At 44.0% G+C, this 22220-nt stretch overlaps 1 protein-coding gene across 2 annotated transcripts in view; it reads left to right on the forward strand.

The window, feature by feature from the left end:
• pias2 (protein inhibitor of activated STAT, 2) overlaps positions 1–22220 on the forward strand; it is a 181245-nt gene that overhangs the window by 66942 nt on the left and 92083 nt on the right. For both annotated transcript variants that reach the window (XM_037259490.1, XM_037259493.1), the window contains exons 3-4: positions 12686–12773; positions 12856–12906. In XM_037259490.1, coding sequence (XP_037115385.1) covers positions 12686–12773; positions 12856–12906 — 139 coding nt within the window. The remainder of the gene's footprint in view (positions 1–12685; positions 12774–12855; positions 12907–22220) is intronic.

A 22220-nucleotide genomic window follows, 5' to 3' on the forward strand; every position in this document is an offset into this window, starting at 1 on the left:
GGGCTTTAAGGAAAAAAGACAAAAGACAAACTTTTGAGAAGACTCAAACATAATGCTTCCAGGACCCTATTATCCTCCAGTGCTACCATATTCTGGAACTTCAACCTATCTGTAGTCCCCAGAAGTACCAGGTGTTTAGTGCCCAGAGACAAGAGACTGACACCTGACCACCATTGATCAAGACATACAGTATAGTTGCCTAATAATTTTGCATGCAGAAATTCTCCCAAGAAAGCCAGAATTCCACTTTTACTCTCTTAAATATTCAAGTTTAAGGTTTAACATTTTGGTTGACCGAGAGCACTGTAGTTGTTGAAAAACAAAGTTTATTCTCAAAAATATATTTATAAATATATAAACATAAATATATATTTTTTTATATATTTGCCGAATAATTCTGCACACTGTATATACTCTTTTCACATCAAAACTTAAGAGAAGCAACTGTCTGGCAAAAAAGAAACTGATGCCAATGTGTTTCATAGCACTTAAATAAACTGGGGAATATGATTTGGCCTGAAAAATATTTCAATCAAATATGTTTATTTTTGCTTTGCTCGTGGTTGAAACGTCGTAATGCGCTCTTTAATGGGTTCTAGCATCCTTTACTTTCTTAAGTTAGTGATGAAGAGCTGTATCTTAACGATTTCTGAAATTAAATTGTAGGGGTGCACATACCAATTTTGGTGCTGTTCTCAAAGAAGCATCAAAAGTTGTTGCTTGGTGCTGAGTGTTTTAATTCCCTCCAACCCACCAACGTCACTACAGTATATACATTTATAGACTTATAGTAGGGAACTGAACCATCAACTGCTTTGGCGCATTTCTTCACATAATAGTCTTCCATAATAGTTTTTGCATCAAAAATAAGTTTAATGTTGTCATACAGTGGTACCTCTACTTACAAACGCCTATACTTTCAGATTTATTCAAATCTATTTATGAAACAATTTTCGACTTTCAAACGGACGCCCCGGTCACCCCCCCGTCTTGTCTCCTTTATTATGCCATTCCCTGTTCGCCTCGGCACAGTAGCAGTGTAAAAAACAAGTAGTGTAGTCAAGTATGTCCCCTAAAACTATCAATATGAAACTCGACATCATAAAGGAACATGGCGAAGGCATGCGTATTGTCGAGCTCGCGACGGAGTATGGCTGATATTGTGCCCCCGTGAAAATCAGTAACCCTGTACAGGAACACACACACATCGAGTGAAAGGCGGAAGCTGTTGCCGTGCGGCAAACAGTACCAGTTTGTTTTCAATAAAACCGTGAAGAACACACTTTTGTGTTTGTCAATTTCCATCTCTAGAAGCTAGGTTCCTTTTATTTTTTTTAAGTTCTCACCTGTGTTCTGCACGAGGTGCATTCAATGACTACTCACAGTCGGAAAACTCATTAATTGCAATTAAAAGTACCATATTTTCACGACCAAAGGACATACCGTACTAAAAGGCGCAGTCTCAGTTATATGTGCCATTACTGTATTTAACACACACATAGGGCGCACCGCATCATAGGGCACATGCATGCCGTGATTTACGGTAAACAAAAAAAAAAATGTCACGGGAGCAAGAACGTGAGTTCGGTTGTACTTTATTGTACTGTTTAACCATGTACTCTACAGTACTCACATTATTGTTGATCGATATTCATACGCCAATCCATCCAAGTCCTCATCTTCTGTATCCAAATTAAACAGTTGGGCAAGTCTGCCTTCTGACATGCCAATTTACCTCGTCATAGTCTCGTCGTTGTCACGTTGCTTTTCGGCAATAATCCCGGCTTTCCAGTAAACTTGAATTGTGGCTCGTAAACATGTCTCTGTCTATGCGGAGGTACGTATTCCTCTACGTGTCACGTCCAGTCCTCTGATTGTGCCTCGTAAGCAAACGTAAACGTAAGCAAACGGGTGCCTGTATATCACATCTCTGTGTAGCAGAAGCCAATGGCGGCGGTGGTACGTACTCCTCGACGTGTTACATACAGTCGTCTGATTGGTTTACCGCCCCGATCAACGTAAAACGTAATGTTCTCTGATTGGTTCATCGGGTGCCTGTATATTACGTCTCTGTGTGGTGGAAGCCACACAAAACAATGGCGGCGAAGGTACGTACTCCTCTACGTGTTACGTCTAGTCCTCTGATTGTTTTTTTTTGTCGACGCCTACTGTATTTTTCGGACTATAAATTTTTCATAGTTTGGGTGGGGGGGCGACTTATCCTCAGGAGCGACTTATATGTGAAATTATTCACAAATTTTCAAAATTCAAAAATCCGCGACTTAGTGAAACCGCGATAAACGAACCGCGATGTAAGGGATTACTGTAATTTGAACTGCAACTGACGTCAGCGGCGCGGCGCACACGCGGCGTTGATTCCATAAAGGACGATCAATGGATTTAATTATTTGTAGTGACACCGATAGTTTGATAATATTGTTGTTTATATAGGAATTTGATAGATACTTTATATATTGTTATATGGGCCTGTGGAATAATTTGAACTGCAACTGACTCGTCAGCGGCGCGGCGCATACGCGGCCTAATTTACATAAAGGATGATCGATGGATTTAATGATTTGGAGTGACACAGATGGTTTGATAAAGGTGTTATTTATGTTATAGTTATTTGGATAACTGTTAATGTTACGTCAGGCCTGTTCTCAGCTCTTCGTTTGTGTTTGTGAAAAATACGGTATTTATTACGGAAGCCACACAAAACAACTTTACAGATATTTGAATTTGGTCCACACAAAAGGCGCACCATCTTAAAAGGCGCACCTTTGTTTTTGAGAAAATTAAAGGCGTTTATGTGCGCCCTATGCTTGCGAAATTACGGTAATGACAAATACGCGAGCACATTCCAAGGAGTACGTGGAAGCATACAATAATTCATGAGCTTGATTTTTTTCTGTGTCTTCTCGAGGGTATTTATAGCAAGTGTACAAAATTAGAGCAGGTTTCCCCCTCCCCAAACAAAGTTAGGAGGTCAAGAATAAAGCGAAATTAATCTTTCGTTATAATGGTTTGAAAAGGCAAAAATAAAACTTTTGTTTTGGTTTTCTGTGTTTTACACAAAGTAATAGGTTAAAAAGTGTGACTTTTGACGGCCCGGGCGGGCACAGCCTGAAAAGGCAACGTGGGTCCCCCTGCCCTCCACCACCGGTGGAAGGGAACAAGTCAGGACATAGTCAGGCTCGCCTCCACACACAGCTTAGGCTCTCACTTTTTGAGATAAAAGAACCAGGGAAGTGATTAACAGGTAAAACCAAAATGAACTTAGTACAACTATCTTAGGCTCTGGTCCCAATCCTCTTGAGAGGGACTGTAAACTTCCGCTCTACAGTTGCCCACAGTGAGAGTCGCCAAGCAGGTGTAGGCATACTTATTGCTTTGGCGCCTGTACATTGGAGTGCACCCCGGTGGACGCGAGGGTAGCCTCCCTTCGTCTTTGGGTTGGGGGACGTTTTCTGATGTTTGTGCTTATCCACTAGACAGCAGTTCAGAGTACCCCTTTTTAGAGTCCTTGGAGGGTGTGCTGGACAGAGCTCCCCCCCTGAGCACTCAATCGTTCTGCTGGCAGAATTCAATGCTAATGTGAGCATGAGAGTAGGACCTGGAAGGGTGTGATTTGGACGTATGCCCTGGATCTAAACCCGAGTGGTGTTTTGTTATTGAACTTCTGTGCTCAGCATTGATTTTCCATAACAAACACCTTGTTCAAACATAAGGGTATCTAATGTGCATTTGGCACCAGGACACCTTAGGCCGCGGTTCGGTGCTACGATCGAGTTTGTTGTCGTGTTATCAGATGTGCAGCCACATGTTTTGGACACTTGGGTGAAGAGAGAGCAGCCGAGCTGTCAACTGATCACCATCTGGTGGTGTGTTGTCTGCAATGGTTTAAGAAGGGGAACCTGAGTGTGCACTCCAACTACAGAGTATTCATACTTCTCAGCCTTCCTGGTAAGGTCTCTTCAGGGTTGCTGGAGAAGCGGGTCCGTCAGGTCGAATTTCAGATTCAGGAGGAGCAATGTGGTTCTCGTCCTGGCCGTGGAACAGTGGGCCAGCTCTACAACCTTGGCAGGATCCTCGAGGGTGCATGGGAGTTCGCCCAACCAGTCTACATGTGTTTTGTTGACTTGGAGAAGGTGTCCAACAGTGTCCGTTCAGGGAGTTTTGTTGGGGGTGTTTCGGGAGTATGGAGTACCAAACTCATTGCCCTTGATAAGGACAGTTTTTTCCCCATACTGATGTCAGAGTTAGGTCCGCTTTGCTGACAATAAGTCCACCAAGGCCATTTGTCACCGATTCTCTCCTTTAGAGACAGAATTTCTGGGCGAGGCCGCGGCGTTAAGGGGGTCCGGTTTGATGGCCTCAGTATTGCATTTCTGCTTTTTGCAGATGATGTGGTGATTTTGGCTTCTTCAGCTGTGATGTCCATCACTCACTCACTGGAGCGGTTTGCAGCCAAATGTGAAGTGGCTGGGATGAAGCTCAGCACCTCCAAATCTCAGACCATAGTCCTCAGTCGGAAAAGGGTGGGGTTCTCTAGGTCGGGGATGAAATCCTTTCTCAAGTGGAGTTTATATTTCGGGCTCTTGTTAATGAGTGAGGGTAGTATGGAGCGTGAGAGTGCTGGACAGATTGGTGCAGCGTCTGCTGTGTTGCAGAATCTGTACAGTTGTGGTGAAGATAAAGCTGAGCCAAAAGGCGAAGCTTTCGCTTTATCGATCGATCTATGTTCCTACCCTCACTTATGGTCAGTAGTCATGAACGAAAGAAGGACATTCCAGATGCAAGCGGCCGAAATTACTTTCCTCCGCAGGATGTTGGGGCTCTCCCTTACTTAAAGATAGTGAGAAGATTGGTCATCCGGGAGGGACTTGGAGTCGAGGCGCTGCTCCTCCGCGTTGAGAGGAGCCAGACTCGGTGCATCGGCCTTTGAATGGCACACTTTCTGGACGCTGGGCATGTCCCACAGGAAGGAGGACAGGACATTGGAGAGACTGTCTCTCCGCTGACTAGGGAATGCCTTGAGATCCCCTGGGATGAGTTGGATGAAGTGGCTAGGGAGAGGGAAGTCTGTCCCTGTGACCTGACTCCAGATAAGCGATGGATATTGGATGTACAGTAAATGCTCGCTACTTTGCGTTTCACTTATCACGGCTTTGCTCTATCAGTTTTCAATTTTTTTCAAAACTTATATTGCGGTGCATCACGGATTTTTTTTTTGTCACACACACACACGTACGCGCACACACACACACACACACACACACACACACACACACACACACACACACACACACACACACACACACACACACACACACACACACACACGCATAGTCATATGCAGGAATGAAGCACACAAGACAGGCAACGAGACAGGCAAGTGCATCCCTCCACCAGCAGTGACATCGGGCGTCACTTGGAGCTTGGAGCGCGCGGCTTTGTCTGACCATATGACACTAATGGCCAATGGGAAAATGTTGAGCTGTGTCCTTGCAGCTGATTGGCTTAGCAGTTCTATGTACAATTGATCTCAGCCTCCCGCACTGTATCTAGACGTCAACATATCGGCAGCACCTCAGACTTGATCTTCGTTACACACATACTAGCACGTCTCCGCTCCTTGATCGCCAAGCGGAATAGAACTGCGTGTCTGCTCGTCACTCCCGATCGGAGCATCCTGTTTGCCCGTCATGGAGGAATCGAAGCACACAAGTGCACCCCTACACGATCAGCGGCTCCCAGGCGTCGCAGCTTTTTGCGGCGTCACTTGGAGCGCGCGGCTTTGTCTGACCATATGACACTAATGACTTAGACTTAGACAAACTTTATTGTCATTTTGTCAACACTAGGTGTACACAAAACGAAATTTCGTTGCATACGGCTTTCAACAATGTAGTGGTATTTCGGCTGGTTAAAAAGTGACATTCTATATAAAAATATGAAATAAGATAATTATAAAGTACAAAGTGCAGCAGTGATAAAGTATGTAAACAGTGCAGGAGACAAAAAGCAGTATTTACAAGTGTGCAGAGGAATGCTACGTTTGAATGTTCAACAGTCTGACAACAGCAGGGAAAAAACTATTGCAGAACCTGGTGGACCTCAGCGGATGCTGCGAAACCTCTTCCCAGAGGGCAGCAGGGAGAACAGTACATGGTGGGGGTAAGATGGGTCACTGATAATATTACGGCTCGGGACACGCAGCGCTGGGATGACAAGTCCTGAATGGAGGGAAGAGGAGCCCCGATGATCCTCTCTGCTGTCCTCACCACTCTCCTCAGGTTCTTCCAATCGGAGGCGCTGCAACCTCCACACCACACCGAGAGACAGCTTGTCAGAATGCTCTCTATGGTGCTTCGGTAGAACGTCCTCATGATGGGTGGGGGGAGGTGGGCTCTCCTCATCCTCCGCAGGAAGTACAAGCGCTTCTGTGCCCTCTTGACCAGTGTTGTGGTGTTCACAGTCCAGGTGAGGTCGTCTGTGATGTGGACTCCCAGGAATTTAGTGCTGCTGACCACCTCCACAGCTGAGCTGTTGATGATCAGTGGAGCGTGGTGAGGCTGGTTCTTCCTGAAGTCGACGATGATCTCCTTCGTCTTCTCCACATTCAGGATCAGGCTATTTTCTCTGCACCAGCCCACCAACTGCTCCACCTCCTCTCTGTAGTCCAGGTCGTTGTTGTCCCTGATGAGGCCCACCACCGTTGTGTCGTCTGCAAACTTCACGATGTGATTGGTGGTGAACCTGGGGGCGCAGTCGTGTGTCATCAGGGTGAACAGCAGGGGGCTCAGGACGCAGCCCTGAGGGGAGCCTGTGCTGAGGGTGATGACATCTGAGGTGTTCTGTCCGACCCGGACTGACTGAGGTCTGTTGGTGAGGAAGTCTAGCAGCCAGTTTCGAAGGGGGGTGCTGAAGCCCAGGTGTTCCAGTTTTTCCACCAGATGTTGTGGAATGATGGTGTTAAACGCTGAGCTGAAGTCCAGGAACAGCAACCGCACGTGGGTGTTCCTCTCCTCCAGGTGAGCCAGGCTCAGGTGAAGAACGGAGGAGATGGCATCCTCAGTAGAGCGGTTCTGCCGGTAGGCAAACTGGAACGGATCGAATGTTGGGGGGAGTCTGGAGACGATGTGTTCTTTGAGCAGCCTTTCGAAGCACTTCATCATGATGGGAGTCAGTGCCACAGGTCTGTAGTCATTCAATGAGGTGATTTGAGGTTTCTTCGGCACCGGAATGATGGAGGCAGCCTTGAAGCATACTGGCACTTTGGCTTGGTCCAGCGAGATGTTAAAAATGTCTGTGATGACACCAGCCAGCTGGCCTGCACATTCCTTGAACACCCGCCCAGGTATGTTGTCGGGGCCTGGGGCCTTACGTGGGTTGACTCTTCTCAGAGTCTTCCACACGTCGGCTGAGTCAAGGCAGAGGGCCTCCTCTTCCTGGTGGGGAACAGTTTTAACTGCAGGAGTGCTGTTTAGTGCCTCAAAACGCCCAAAGAAGTTATTTAGACCATTTAGGAAGTCAGCATCAACCTCACCCACCGGGGGGGAGGGTAAGTTGTAGTCCATGATCGCCCGTATGCCTTGCCACATACTCCTGGTGTTATTGGCGTCGTGGAAAAAATCCTGAATTTTACGACTGTGGCTTCGCTTCGCTAGCCTGATGGCACGGTTCAAGTTGGCTCTCGCTGTCCTCAGTGCCTCCTTGTTGCCAGACTTGAAGGCTGAGTTCCGTGCTCGTAGCGTATGACGTACCTCCTCAGTCATCCAGGGTCGTTGGTTGGCTCGGGTGATGATGTTCTTAGTGGTGCTGACGTCCTCGGAGCCTTTGTTGATGTAGGCTGACACAGTCATGGCGTACTCATCAATGTCGATCTAATTGTCATATGTTGCTGCTGATTTGAACATGTCCCAGTCAGAGCACTCAAAGCAGTCCTGGAGTGCCTCCATGGCCCCCTCAGACCACACCCTCACCTGCTTCACTGTGGGTTTTGCTCTGATCAGCAGGGGCCTGTATGCAGGGATTAGCATAACAGATAGGTGGTCTGAAGAGCCGAGGTGGGGGCGGGGGGCTGCTCTGAATGCATCCTTTATATTGGTGTAAACCAAGTCCAGAGTGTTCTCTCCCCGAGTTGGAAAATCCACGTGTTGGTAAAAATGAGGCAGAATAGTCTTCATGTTAGCCTGGTTGAAGTCCCCAGCAATGATGAAAACACCCTCTGTGTGCGTGGATTGCAGCTCACTGATTGTCCGATAGAGAACACTCATGGCCTCTTTAGTATTAGCGCTAGGAGGCACATACACAGCCGTGATGCTAACAACAGTAAACTCTCTGGGCAGGTAGAAGGGTCTGCAGTTAACAGTCAAAAGCTCGATGTCCGAAGAGCAGAAGCTGGCGACAGATCTAGCATTTTTGCACCAGTTGTTGTTGATGTAGACCAGGGGTGGCCAACCAGTCAGAGACTAAGAGCCACATTTTTTACTGTGTCATCGCAAAGAGCCACATCATACACATGAGCACACATGAACACCCCCCCACACACACACACGCACACAAACACGCACGCGCACGCACGCGCACACGCACGCACGCACACACACACACACACACACACGCACACACACCCCTCTGCTCAGCCAAATTTATTGTGTGACATTATTATGTCACGCACCAACATGATAATGACAAATTGACTCCTACAGTACTAAAACCACAGACCAAAGACCACATTTTCAACAATGAGCATTGTGTGCATTGTCTCACACAGACAAACTCTCAGTTCAACAAATTCCACAAACAAAAACATAATAAGTTTTTTCACTTACTATGTGTGGCGGGACAGACCATTCGTTTGAGTTCGTCGTTTTCAGGAGACAAGATTTCAATAACGTCACTGAGGCATATTTTAACGAACTCCACTTCATTGTATGGCTTTTTAGCCCTTGCAATGTTCCAAGCCAGTTGAAACAATGCAAGTGTGACAGTCTCTGAGTGCTTCGTAATTTTTTTGAAAAACTGTACCTATTTTTCTGCCTGACTTTTCAAAGTCTCCAAACTTGTGCTTGCGAAATTCAGTCCCTTTTGCAAAGTCCTTATCGATATTGGCATGAAGTGAGCTGAAGGGGCGCTGACCATTTGAAGCTTTTAAATGCGCCAATGACGTCCGACATATCAGGCAGAATGGCTTGCCATAGCATTCAACAAAAAACAACTTTAACTCTGTTAAAAACGTCCTGTGTTCATCGTCATATATTCGTTTAGCTGTGCATTTTTTCCTTGCCATTTTGGCAAGCGTCTTGTCAGCCTTTCTGGACCTAATGGGCCCCCGTAGTCACAGTCGCCATTCATAAAAAAAGCGGGCAAAACCAATTCACCTCACGCGCATGCGCGTTTGACCAAAATACCATATTGAACTCAAGCGAAGCAAATACGCACGAAAAATAAACACAAATGTTGATATGAACGTAAAAGAGCCGCATGAAACTAGCCAAAGAGCTCGCGAGCCGCGGGTTGGCCACCGCTGATGTAGACACACAGCCCACCTCCTCGGGATTTACCGCTTCGCTCGCTGTTTCTGTCGGCGCGGAATGTAGCGAGCCCCTCCAGGCTAACGGCGTTGTCCGGTATTGATGAGTTCAGCCATGTCTCCGTCAGGATGAGAGCGCAGCAGTTTCTAACCTCCTTCTTTGAAGAGAGTTCCAGTTGTAGATGGTCCATTTTATTATCCAGTGAGCGGACGTTGGAGAGGAAGATGGATGGAAGCGGCGGTTTGTAGGGGTTAGCTTTAAGCTTAGCCGTTAGCCCACCTCGACAGCCGCGCTTTCGCCGCCGGTCACACCGCCTACGCTTACTCCTCCTCCGGCGCGTGCTGCCCGGCGAGCCCGCTGCATCGTGAGCTTCTGGGGCTAGCGCCCTAAGCACTCCAAGGCTACATAAACAGACTAGGGTAGTTGTGGCTACGAGTCCGAAAACACTTGATGACCGTACCTCCAGCAGGCGCTGGCGATCATGCACTAATCTACTGGATGGATAAACTAAACTTTATGTTGTTTGTAGTGTCCTAGGCGACATATTTTTTGAAAATACTCGTCGGTTGTTGAGAGCTGTAGCGGCCGCGGCCAACTGGGGCGCCGCCATCTTGGAATCCGATGGGAACATGCTGAGATGTGTCCTTGCAGCTTATTGGCTTAGCAGTTCTAACTACAATTTATCTCAGCCTCCCGCACTGTCTGTGTCAACATATCAGACTTGCGCTTCATCACGGAAGTTTTTTTTACTGAGAGACTTTAGTGAAAATGTTTACAAAAGTGTTTAAGTAGTTAGTTAGTAAATAAGAATGTCTCTGAGAGTCAGCTTGTCTTTAAAATGTTCACAAAAGTGTTTACTAAATAGTTCGTAAACCAGAATGTTTCTTGACTTTAAAATGTTTGCAAAGTGTTTAAAAATGAAAAAAAGTGTTTAATAAACAATAAAGTGTTTAAAACTACAATAAAGGTTAACAAACGTTATAAGTTAAGTTGGATATATTGTAACAATATATTTACTCGTTTATTTTCTTATTTATTTAAATGAATAAGAATATTTCTAAGTCAATTTGACTTTAAAATGTTTACAAAAGTGTTTAAAAATAAAAAAAACGTTTAAAAGTATCGTATTTTTCGCACCAAAAGGCGCACTGGATTATAAAGCGCACCCTCATTGAATTTTTTATTTTAGAAATTATTTCATATAACCTATTTTTCGGACTAAAAGTCGCTCCGGAATATACGTCGCATTAGCCATAAAATGCACAATAAAGTGACAAAAAACATATAAGTCGCTCCGGAGTGTAAGTCACATTTTGGGGGAAATTTATTCGACAAAATCCAACACCAAGAACAGACATGAACGAGCAACAGGCTAAACGATAGGTATGCTAACGTGACATAAACACAAATGAAGAGCTGAGAACGGGCCTGACGTAACATTGACAGTTATTCAAATAACTATAACATAAATAACACCTTTATCAAACCATCTGTGTCACTCCAAATCATTAAATCCATCGATCGTCCTTTATGTCAACAATGCAGGGTGCGCGCCGCTGACGGCGGTTGCACTTAAAATTATTCCACAGGCCCATATAACGATATATAAAGTATATATCAAATAACTATTATAAAAGCAATAATATTATCAAACCATCTGTGTCACTCCAAATCATTAAATCCATCGATCGTCCTTTGTCAACAATGCCGCATGTGCGCCACGCCGCTGACGATGGTTACACTTAAAATTATTTCACAGGCCCATATAACGATATATAAATTATATATCAAATAACTATTATATAAGCGATAATATTATCAAACCATCTGTGTCACTCCAAATCATTAAATTCATCGATCGTCCTTTATGTCAACAATGCCAGGTGCGCGCCGCTGACGGCGGTTGCACTTAAAATTATTCCACAGGCCCATATCACGACATATAAAGTATATATCAAATAACTATCATATAAGCAATAATATTATCAAACCATCCGCGTCACTCCAAATCATTAAATCCATCGATCGTCCTTTATGTCAACAATGCCGCATGCGCGCCGCGCCGCTGACCGCGGTTGCACTTGCCTATTTTGAAATGAAATACCCTTGTCCGTATAGCAGCTATCATTATAGCATTAGCCACCCGCAAACTCCTATGAGCCTCAGCTCGCAGACTCCCATGAGCCTCAGCAAAGTGTCGTGGCAGCCCACTGTAAACAATCACGTTTCTCAAACTCTCTCTCATAAAAGTGATCGGAATCGACTAAAGACTGATGTAACACATTGGTGCTGCTTATTTATGATTCCGTTGGATATTGATCAGGAAACGTCCTCAAAAACATTAACGGAACAGCCTATTTCGAAATGAAATAGCCTCGCGGGTACAACAGCTATTCAGTGACGCCCCCTGACCACGGTTGCTGTAATGCTGGGAAGCGATGCGACCTTGTAATTTACTAGTCGTACTAAAACGTACTGAAACAATTTGGCAGAGCGCTGTGTACAACCAGTATGGATCAACAAATTCATTAATTGATCCAAATATAAGGCGCTCTTCATTATAAGGTGCACTGTGTTTTTTTGATTAAAATTTAAGTTTTTTAGTGCGCCTAATAGTGCGGAAAATATGGTACATAAAAGTGTTTAAACATGAAATAAAAGTTCATAAAAATCCTTGTGTGGATATTGTAATAATGTATGTTCTCTACTTCGCGGATTTTCACCTATCGCGGGTGGGCGTGGAACCAATTAAATGCGATAAACGAGGGATTACTGGATAGATGTTTTCATTTTTACCTTTTGTTTATTTTCACTGTGCTTATGGCCGATAGCGATGAGTCTCTCACAAATAATCCTACTAATTTCGTTTAATTTTGTTTTCACCAACATGGCTTTTGTCAACTTTGTATTTTAACATTCAGTTGTATTTTTGTTAAACTTGCAGTTTTCATAAAATACTTGAAATGTTGGTCAGTTTCCTTTTCTTATATGCTTTTTGCCAGGTGAGTTAAAATGGATCAGTCACAATCGGTAGAGAAATGTGCCTAATATTAATTATTAATATTGTCCCCTCATATATGAACAGCCTGTGCGTACAGTAAACACAGTGGAATTTTTATTTCACAAGCGTCATTTGTTTTCAGGAGCAAGTACTTCACCAAGATACCATCAAGAGAAGTATTTTATCTTTGCCTTGACACCCCAGCAAGTTCGAGAAGTATGCATATCCAGGTGAATCTTTTGTCGAGAACTTACAAAACAAAATTCCGCTTGTAATGTATAAAGTCAAATACTCAATTGTTTTGGTTTACAGGGATTTTCTTCCCGGTGGCAGAAGGGATTATATGGTTCAAATTCAGTTAAGGTAAGGCTGTTTGGATTTTCAGCAGGGAAAACAAAGTAAAAACATTGGGCTTCATTTATGCCAGCCACACAGACATTTACAGTCCACATTCTAGTCTACAGTTCATTGTAGCTTGCTAACCCAATCATGAACCTTTTCACAATCTATTAGCCCCCTTTTTGGTGGCATCAGGAAATGCTTTGAAAATCCAATTTTGGCTCATGTTTGCACATTTACAGGGGTCAAACTTTTGCACCCTTGTCCTAGAGCAGGCGTGTCCAAAGTCCGGCCCGCGGGCCAAATTCGGCCCCCGGTCAGATTTCATACGGCCCGCAGTTTCGGTCTTATAATGTATTATTTATGGCCCGCCTGCACTGTCAAACTGAATAAAAAAAAATCATGAAACTTGAAACTGTAATTCCTCCTATTACCAAAAAGTGGCAGCACCACCCCTCTCCGCTCATTTCTGCCATGGGGATTGCAAAGAAAATGAGGAAAGTTGACATTGAGGGCCGTCGCTTTCCAGAGAAATGGGAATTCCAATACTTCTTCACTGAAAATCAAGGCAATTGTGTTTGTCGAATTTCTAAAGAGACGGTTGCCTTGTTTAAGGATTTCAACCTAAAGAGAGACACTATCAGACTAAACATGCTAACGCATACGACCAGCTAACAGGGAGTGACCGCGCTGATAAAGTGAAGCAGCTCCAAGCTGAACTGGCATCACAACAGCGATTCTTCACGCGGGGCTGTGAGTCAAAAGTAAATATTACTTAATAATTAATATTACGAAGTCGCCATGTTAATACTGTTGATGTTACAAACCTGTAGATGTGACAAACTATTACTTTCTGAAAGATATTGTAAATGACAAGAGCAAAATTAACTTGTTTCAAGTTTTCATAATAACAGACAACTTTGCATTACTTATAATCCTGTTTAAAATGTTCAGGAGGAAACATTTATTTTAAACTCATGTACATTTAAGGTATTTCATACAGTTTGTTCAATGGTATCTGACTCTTCAGATATGAATGAAAGGCAGAATTTGTGTTTTTAGAGTCATTGACATCTGCCTGAGTGGCTTATATTTGGTTATTTTGTCATCTAAAAAATAAAGACAATTGGGACAATGAAATTTGTTTTATAACAGTGTGTATTTGCATGTAATTGTTGTCCGAAAAAACTATTGGCCCCCGGGCTCCTTTACTTTATCAAATTTGGCCCTCCATGCAAAAAGGTTTGGACACCCCTGTCCCAGAGTGATCTTGTCCTAGAGCAGATATGGGCAAACTATGGCCCGTGGGCCGGATCTGGCCCACAGGGCTGTTTAATCCGGCCCGCCAACCCTGAATTAATTGTATGATTAAACTTTTTTTTTTGGTCATTTTCCCTGCAATGACTGCATTTCCCCAGTAGATGGGGAACCGCCCGCCCGCGCGTTTACTACCGGAAACCGTGTCAGAAAGCTCGGTGCACACTCACAAGTGCGTGTACGTACTCAGTAGTACAGACACGCCGCACTCCGCGCTCTATTTCTATCAGTGCCGAATTTAGAGTGTGGGCTGTGACGTCAGCATTCTCCTAATTCATGCGCTGAGCTTTAAGATACAGTTTTACGCTAAAGCCACTCACAAACCTTCCCCTGGAATCCTTCCATTAAAATGAGTGGCCCAAGGAAAAGAAAGGTGGACACTGAGTGCCGAGTGTTTAAAAAAGAGTGGACAATTTTGCTCGCCCTATGCAACGTGACGTTCAGCCACATGAACATCAACATCAATCCGTCACAGATCGAGGTGAACACCTCGGCTCTATCCTTAGAATTGCCACAACAAATTTTACGCCAGACTATGATGCACTAGCAAAACAAGGGAGACCAACAACACTGTTCCCACTGAAAATGAAGGAGAGTTCCTCAAGTTTGTTGTAAAAAAAAAAAAGCATTTTGAATATAATTTATACAAATAGCAGGGATTGAAACTAGCGACCATTCTCATTTTCAAACAATGCAGGATGCTCAAGGACATTTATGCACCACCTGTTTGCGACTAATCTTAACTTAAAGTTCTTAAGGCCGACTTTAAGGCCCGTTTCGTCACGTCTGTCACCAGGTGTTTGTGAATTAAAGCTCTGCTCTGATTTGCAGATATTCGTCACCGTGTTGCTGTTTTGATTTCATACTACTTTATTTAGATGTATTCTTTCAAAGTCAAAAAGTCAAAGTCAAAGTCTGCTTTATTGTCAATTTCTTCACATGCCAAGACACACAAAGAAATCGAAATTACGTTCCCACTATCCCACTGATTCTTCAAGATGATGTATTTGGTCAGAATGTTTGTCGTTTGATTTGATTTCGCCTCATAAGATTAACATATTTCATAAATCTGACCTGCAGGCGCTGAAGTGATGAAAACTGTTATTCATAATAACAGTGTCGTATTTAATGAGAATCACTGATAGCAGTTTTATGGTGAAATATGTTTTTAATGCTATTAATAAATGCATTTGTTTTCAAAAAGCTTTTTTTGAATATCCATGCTTAGGAAAGCTACTAAAGGCCAAAACCTTTTATGCAATGAACTTTACATGTCGTTTATCTTACTTCACACAAACACTACATCCATCTGCTCCTGGTTCGGCCCCCACGGTCAAAATTTTGAACCCAATTCGGCCCGCAAGTCAAAAAGTTTGCCCACCCCTGTCCGAGAGTGACTTCAAAATTCACCTGTGCCACCTTAAGACCTGGAACATGAATTGGGAAAAAATCTTTAGTCTTTGAAATACTACTTAAGTCTTTAAATGACAAGCGTTTTTGGAAAAGACAACCCCTCAAATCCCAGCCAATTTCGACCATTTTCACTTATTTCTCAAGGCCTACAGAATATTGTTTGCTATGTCTATGTAAACATGGGTGGTACCAAATGGAAGATTAGACTCCGTTCTTTCAATAGAAAAAAAGCAGTATGATTGATAGATCAATTGATCGATCGATAGATAGATAGAGTAATCCCTCGTTTATCGCGGATAATTGGTTCCAAGACCACCCGCGATATGTGAAAATCCGCGCAGTAACGTCACCCTTTTTAACATACATGCATTGTTTGTGTATCAATAAGTGTATATCAAACCGCATAAGTGCATATATTATCATTAGACTATTAAATAATAGTTTCAAACATGTAAATACTATATTAATACGTTGTATAAATGACATACAGAAAATGATGTATAAATAATATAAATATGATACGTGTGAGTGTGTGTGTGTGCGTGCGTGTGTGTGTGTGAGTGTGTGACATATGTCGCTAAAGTATACATACTGTAAATATGTTTTTAGAACTCTTTTATTATTATAACAACTTTTTGTAACATCCTGTAAATATGTTTTTAGAACTCTTCTATTATAATTTTCAATATTTTTATAACAAGGTACAATACTCAGGGATGAGAATCTTCCGCGGATCCGCGGATTTCCGTGTTTTTTTCCGTCGGGAGTATCATTTTCGTGAATCGTGTAGATCCGTTGAGAATTTTTTTTTTTTATGGGGGGGCGGCTGGCAGCTGTATTGCGACAACAGCCGCCTTATTTTCGGCAGCATTTTGGCGCTGCTTTCGTCACATCATTTGCCTACTCATTTGCCTAATTAGCAAAAGTTTTAGCCAGCATGGCAAAAGTTTTAGAGAAAAAAGACGAGGCTCGTACCAGGGAAATAGACAAGTCGAACGGGATCAGGAACTGCTTCAGATGGGCATGGCTCGAGAGCAGCGTCATCGTACAACTTGGAACACGGTCCGTAACCACCTGCCTGACGGAACATATCCGTAAATTAGATGTCCCGGGGAAGGTTTTGTGCATTCTTTGTGATAAGCTATGGAGGTCGCGGCGCTTCGAACATTAAGGAGCACATCAAAACAAAAAAACACAAAGGTACGTTTTTACTTTTACGAGCATGTGGGTAACATGATGTTACATGTAAGCTAATGTTAGGCTATTGTCATGATATCATTAAAGAATAAATCTTCAATGATAGATAGATAGATAGATAGATAGATAGATAGATAGATAGATAGATAGATAGATAGATAGATAGATAGATAGATAGAATTAACAGTTTTCATCAAAAGGAAAAACTCCAGGATTGATTGTGCCATTTTGATGTATTATATTCACCTTGGTAGCCCACCAAGCAGGAATACTTTTTTTAACAAAGCTGTTGAAATTGAGTGATGAAATTCATAGTTTTGGGGTTGCATTACTGCCAAAATCCAGGAGTTTCCAGGGAGCTTTGCCCCCTGAGCCCCCTCTGGGGCATTGCCCCTGGCCCCCTGCGGCCCCTAATGGGGGCCTATGGGTCCTGTGGCCCCCAATAGGGGCCTGTGGCCCCTGGCCCCCTGTGGCCCCCAATGGGGGCCTGTGGCCCCTGGCCCACTGCAGCCCCCATTGGCCCCCCCAGTGGGGCATGTGGCCCCCAGACCCCGGCTACTTTTCAGTGTTTTTTTTCATTTGCCGTTCTCATCCCTGAATACTGTAAATAATAACTCTTATAACAACTTTTTTTTATAAAAAGGTACAAGTGTACGTACTGCAATTGTGTGGAGACTCCCTGTCTTCTGTTGGCGTGTGGGCAACTTTCGTTCCATAATTCCTCAATTCAGGTTTATTTTGAATTTATGATCTTTTTTGGGGGGGGGGGGGAATTTGCGACGTACTGAAGCCGCGATAATTGAACCGCGATGTAGCGAGGGATTACTCTAGATCAGGGGTCACCAACTCCGGTCCTCAAGGGCGCCAATCCAGCCTGTTTTAGGTGCAGCCCTACAACAACACACCTGATTCAAATGATCAGCTCATCAGCAAGCTCTATTAAGGCTGATAGCGATCCTGATTATTTGAATCAGGTGTGTTGTTGTAGGGCTGCACCTAAAACAGGCTGGATTGGCGCCCTTGAGGACCGGAGTTGGTGACCCCTGCTCTAGATAGATAGATACAGTATCTCACAAACGTGAGTACACTCCTCTCATTTCTGCAATGTTTTAATTATATCTTATCATGGGACAACAATTAAGAAATGACACTTTGAGACAATGTTAAGTAGTCACTGTAGAGCTTGGATAGCAAGTAAATGTATTGTTATTTCAAAGTAACTCAAAATACAACAATGAATGTGTAAGCTCTACAGTGACTACTTAACATTGTCTCAGTGTCATTTCTTCAGTGTTGTCCCATGACAAGATATAATTAAAACATTGCAGAAATGAGAGGGGTGTACTCACTTTTGTGAGATACTGTACTTTCAGATAGATATAGATATTCTCAGATAGATAGATAGATACTTTCATATAGATAGATAGATAGATAGATAGAGAGATAGATAGATAGATAGATAGATAGATAGATAGATAGATAGATAGATAGATAGATAGATAGATAGATAGATAGATACCGTAATTTTCGGACTATAAGTCGCGGTTTTTTTCATAGTTTGGGTGGGGGGGCGACTTATACTCAGGAGCGACTTATATACATACATATGTTTTTTTTCACTTTTTTGGGCATTTTATGGCTGGTGCGACTTATACTCCGGTGCGACTTATAGTCCGAAAATTACGGTAGATAGATAGATAGATAGATAGATAGATAGATAGATAGATAGATAGATAGATAGATAGATAGATAGATAGATAGATAGATAGATAGATAGATAGATAGATAGATAGATAAGTTTAAATTTAAGTCCCAATGATCGTCACGCACACATCTGGGTGTGGTGAAATTTGTCCTCTGCATTTAACCCATCCCCGTGTGATTTTGATCCATCCCCTGGGGGAGAGGGGAGCAGTGAGCAGCAGCGGTGCCGCGCTCGGGAATCATTTGGTGATCTAACCCCCCAATTCCAACCCTTTATGCTGAGTGCCAAGCAGGGAAGAAATGGGTCCCATTTTTATAGTCTTTGGTATGACCCCACAACCTTCTCAGGGCGGATACTCTACCACTACGCCACTGAGCTGGACAGACAGACAGACAGACAGACAGATAGATAGATAGATAGATAGATAGATAGATAGATAGATAGATAGATAGATAGATAGATAGATAGATAGATAGATAGATAGATAGATAGATAGATAGATAGATAGATAGATAGATAGATAGATAGATCATTTCCAGGGGGAAATTCAGGATTCTATATTATGCCATTCTTTAGTTATCACCATTCCCAAATGCTTTGGTTTCACTCAAATTAGCAATCTCAGAGAAAAGGAGGTTTTTGTGTAAAACGTATTTTCTGCACAACTGTAACTTTGACACTAATATTTTCTGGTTTAGTGGCATCTGTGACAACAGGCCTACCCTCCTATAAAACATGAACAAAAATAATGAAAATGGGATTTTGAAGGCAAAAAAATATTTTCTGTGACAACAGGCCTTCCCTTCTATAAAACATGAACAAAAATAATGAAAATGGATTTTTGATGGCAAAAACATTTATTTACACATTTATTGCCAAGGTTCACATTTGGCAACCTATTTACAGGTTTTGGGTTGTTTACCGAGATGTTCGCGTGTGCTCACATGGGTGTGCATCTTTTGCTATTTACAAGGGATGTATAGAATAGGATATATAAGAATGACGGCGATTCATCCAAACTGTGGCACAAACACTTGCACACACTATGCTGATTGCTTTCACATGCCCGAGTCGGCGTTGGCTTGTGTCGCGTTCTCACAGCAAGCTCCTCTAAATTGACTGTTTTGCTCTACCGCACTCACAACGAGCAATAGTTTCCTCGATTGCAAGCTGCTTGAAAGCCGATTGCTTCCGTTTCACCATTTACTCTCACTCTCTGACTGCTTCCTCCATAACTCTACAACTATTGTTCCATTGTTCTCCCATTTGGGCTGGGCTTAGAGTTTTCGTCACCTCTCTATGAGACACCAAGAGCAACTCTGCCATCAAGTGGTTGGAGTTAACCACTACAATGCTCTATACCAGTGGTCCCCAAACTACGGCCCCCCTCCGCATTAGACCCGGCCCCCTGAACAATACCAGAGACGGAAAAAAATGCTAAACAATACCAGACCCCCTGAACAATAACAGAGACGGGAAATAAAATGCTAAACAATACCAGAGACGGAGAAAAAAATGCTACTACGACCTCACTTTGCCCCAGCACGTTTTTACCCTTATGGCCACCCATACCCCAGTCATAGAACGTGAAAGAACGGAATAATGGCAAAAAGGTTGGGTAAGAGAAAAATTTATTCCGAATGCATCAGAGAAGGGAAAAGTTATGTGGCCCTCATTGGAAAAGGTTTGGGGACCCCTGCTCTATACACTTGATTTTATCGTGGAGAGGTGGCCGGGAGTCTTATTTACCATTTATAAAATAAAATCAAGTTGACCAGAATACTCGTCGATGGGATACTACGTCATTATTGTCAATGACGAGGATTCTTGTTGCTGGCATACAAAGTTAATAACTGCACATGATAAAAAAAAACCCTCAGCTATAATTTAATATTCTCTTATACCTATATCGCCACCTACTGGCAACATAAAATCTCCCTTTTTACACAGTGCACTGAGCTTGTTGAACGAAAGGAATAAATAAAAAATTGTCAGAACAGCCTGAAGACGTGGATCATCAAAGTCAAAAGTCAAAGTCAAAGTCAGCTTTATTGTCAATCCCTTCATATGGCAAGACACACAAAGAAACCGAAATTCCGTTTCCTCTATCCCACGGTGACGAGACATACAAGTAGACGACACAAAATAAAAACAAGAAGGCACACACAATAAATAATAAATAAAAAATAATAAATAAATAAAATGAGCGATGAATAAATAATAAACCAATAACCCAATAAATAAGAGGAGCAAAACCGAGCCAGTGTGCATACAGCAGACAGTAAAGAACAGGACGCTACGCAGAAAGGGGGAGCGAGTTCAGGATCCTAACAGCCTGGAGGATGAAGCTGTTGGAGAGTCTGGTGGTGTGGGAGCGCAGGCTCCTGTACCGCCTCCCAGAGGGCAGAAGATCAAACAAAGAGTGAGCGGGGTGACTCACATCACTCACAATCTTGGTCGCCTTGCGGGTGAGATGGGAGGTGTAAATGTCCTTCAAGGAGGGGAGAGAAGCACCAATAGTCTTACCAGCCGTTTTCACTATGCGCTGCAGGGCCTTCAAGTCGTAGTCAGTGCAGCTGCCACCCCAAACAGCAATACAGCTGGAGAGGACGCTCTCAATGGTGCCGCGGTAAAATGTAGTCATGACGGCCGGAGGAGTGCCCGCTCGCCTGAGTTTCCGAAGGAAGTACAGGCGTCGCTGGGCCTTCTTCGCCAGTGATGCGGTGTTGGTGGACCAGGAGAGATCCTCACTGATGTGCACCCCCAGGAACCTGGCGCTGCTCACTCTCTCCACCACAGCACCGTCGATGGTCAGCGGCAGGTGTTGGGCGTGACCCTTCCGGAAGTCAACAACAATCTCCTTGGTCTTGTCGACGTTCAGCAGGAGGTTGTTGTCCCTGCACCACGTGGTCAGAAGGTCAACCTCCAGCCTGTATTGAGTCTCGTCTCCCTTGGTGATGAGACCCACCAGAGTCGTGTCGTCAGCAAACTTCACTATGCGGTTGTCGCTGTAGGTGGCAGTGCAGTCACGCGTCAGGAGGGTGAAGAGCAGCGGACTGAGCACGCAGTCTTGGGGGGCCCCCGTGCTCAGCGTGATGCTGGCGGAGATTTTGTCGCCAACACGTACCACCTGTGGCCTCTGACAGAGGAAGTCCAGTAGCCAGTTGCAGAGGCAGGTACTGAGGCCCAGCTTGTCAAGTTTGCTGATGAGACGTTGTGGCACAATGGTGTTGAAGGCAGAACTGAAGTCCACAAACAGCAACCTCACATACGAGTCCCTCCCCTCCAGGTGGGTGAGGGCCGAGTGGAGGGCAGAGCAGATGGCATCCTCAGAGGACCGTTTGGCTCGGTACGCAAACTGGAAGGGGTCAATGGTGGGGGGGAGAACGGAACGGATGTGCTCCATGACAAGCCGCTCAAAGCACTTCATGATGATGGGCGTAAGTGCCACGGGGCGGTAGTCATTGAAGCAGGACGGAGCAGGTTTCTTCGGCACAGGTACGATGGTGGCAGCTTTGAAACACGACGGGACGATGGCCTGCTGCAGGGAAGTGTTAAAGATGTCCGTGAAGACACCTGTCAGCTCACCAGCGCAGTCCTTCAGCACTCGACCCGGGATGTTGTCCGGGCCCGCCGCCTTTACGGATGTTGATAGCGGCAAGCGCCCTCCTCACGCTGTTGGCGGAGAGGCACAGGGGCAGCTCGT

The sequence above is a fragment of the Syngnathus acus genome, chromosome 9 (genome assembly GCF_901709675.1).
Source record: "Syngnathus acus chromosome 9, fSynAcu1.2, whole genome shotgun sequence".
NCBI lineage: Eukaryota > Metazoa > Chordata > Actinopteri > Syngnathiformes > Syngnathidae > Syngnathus > Syngnathus acus.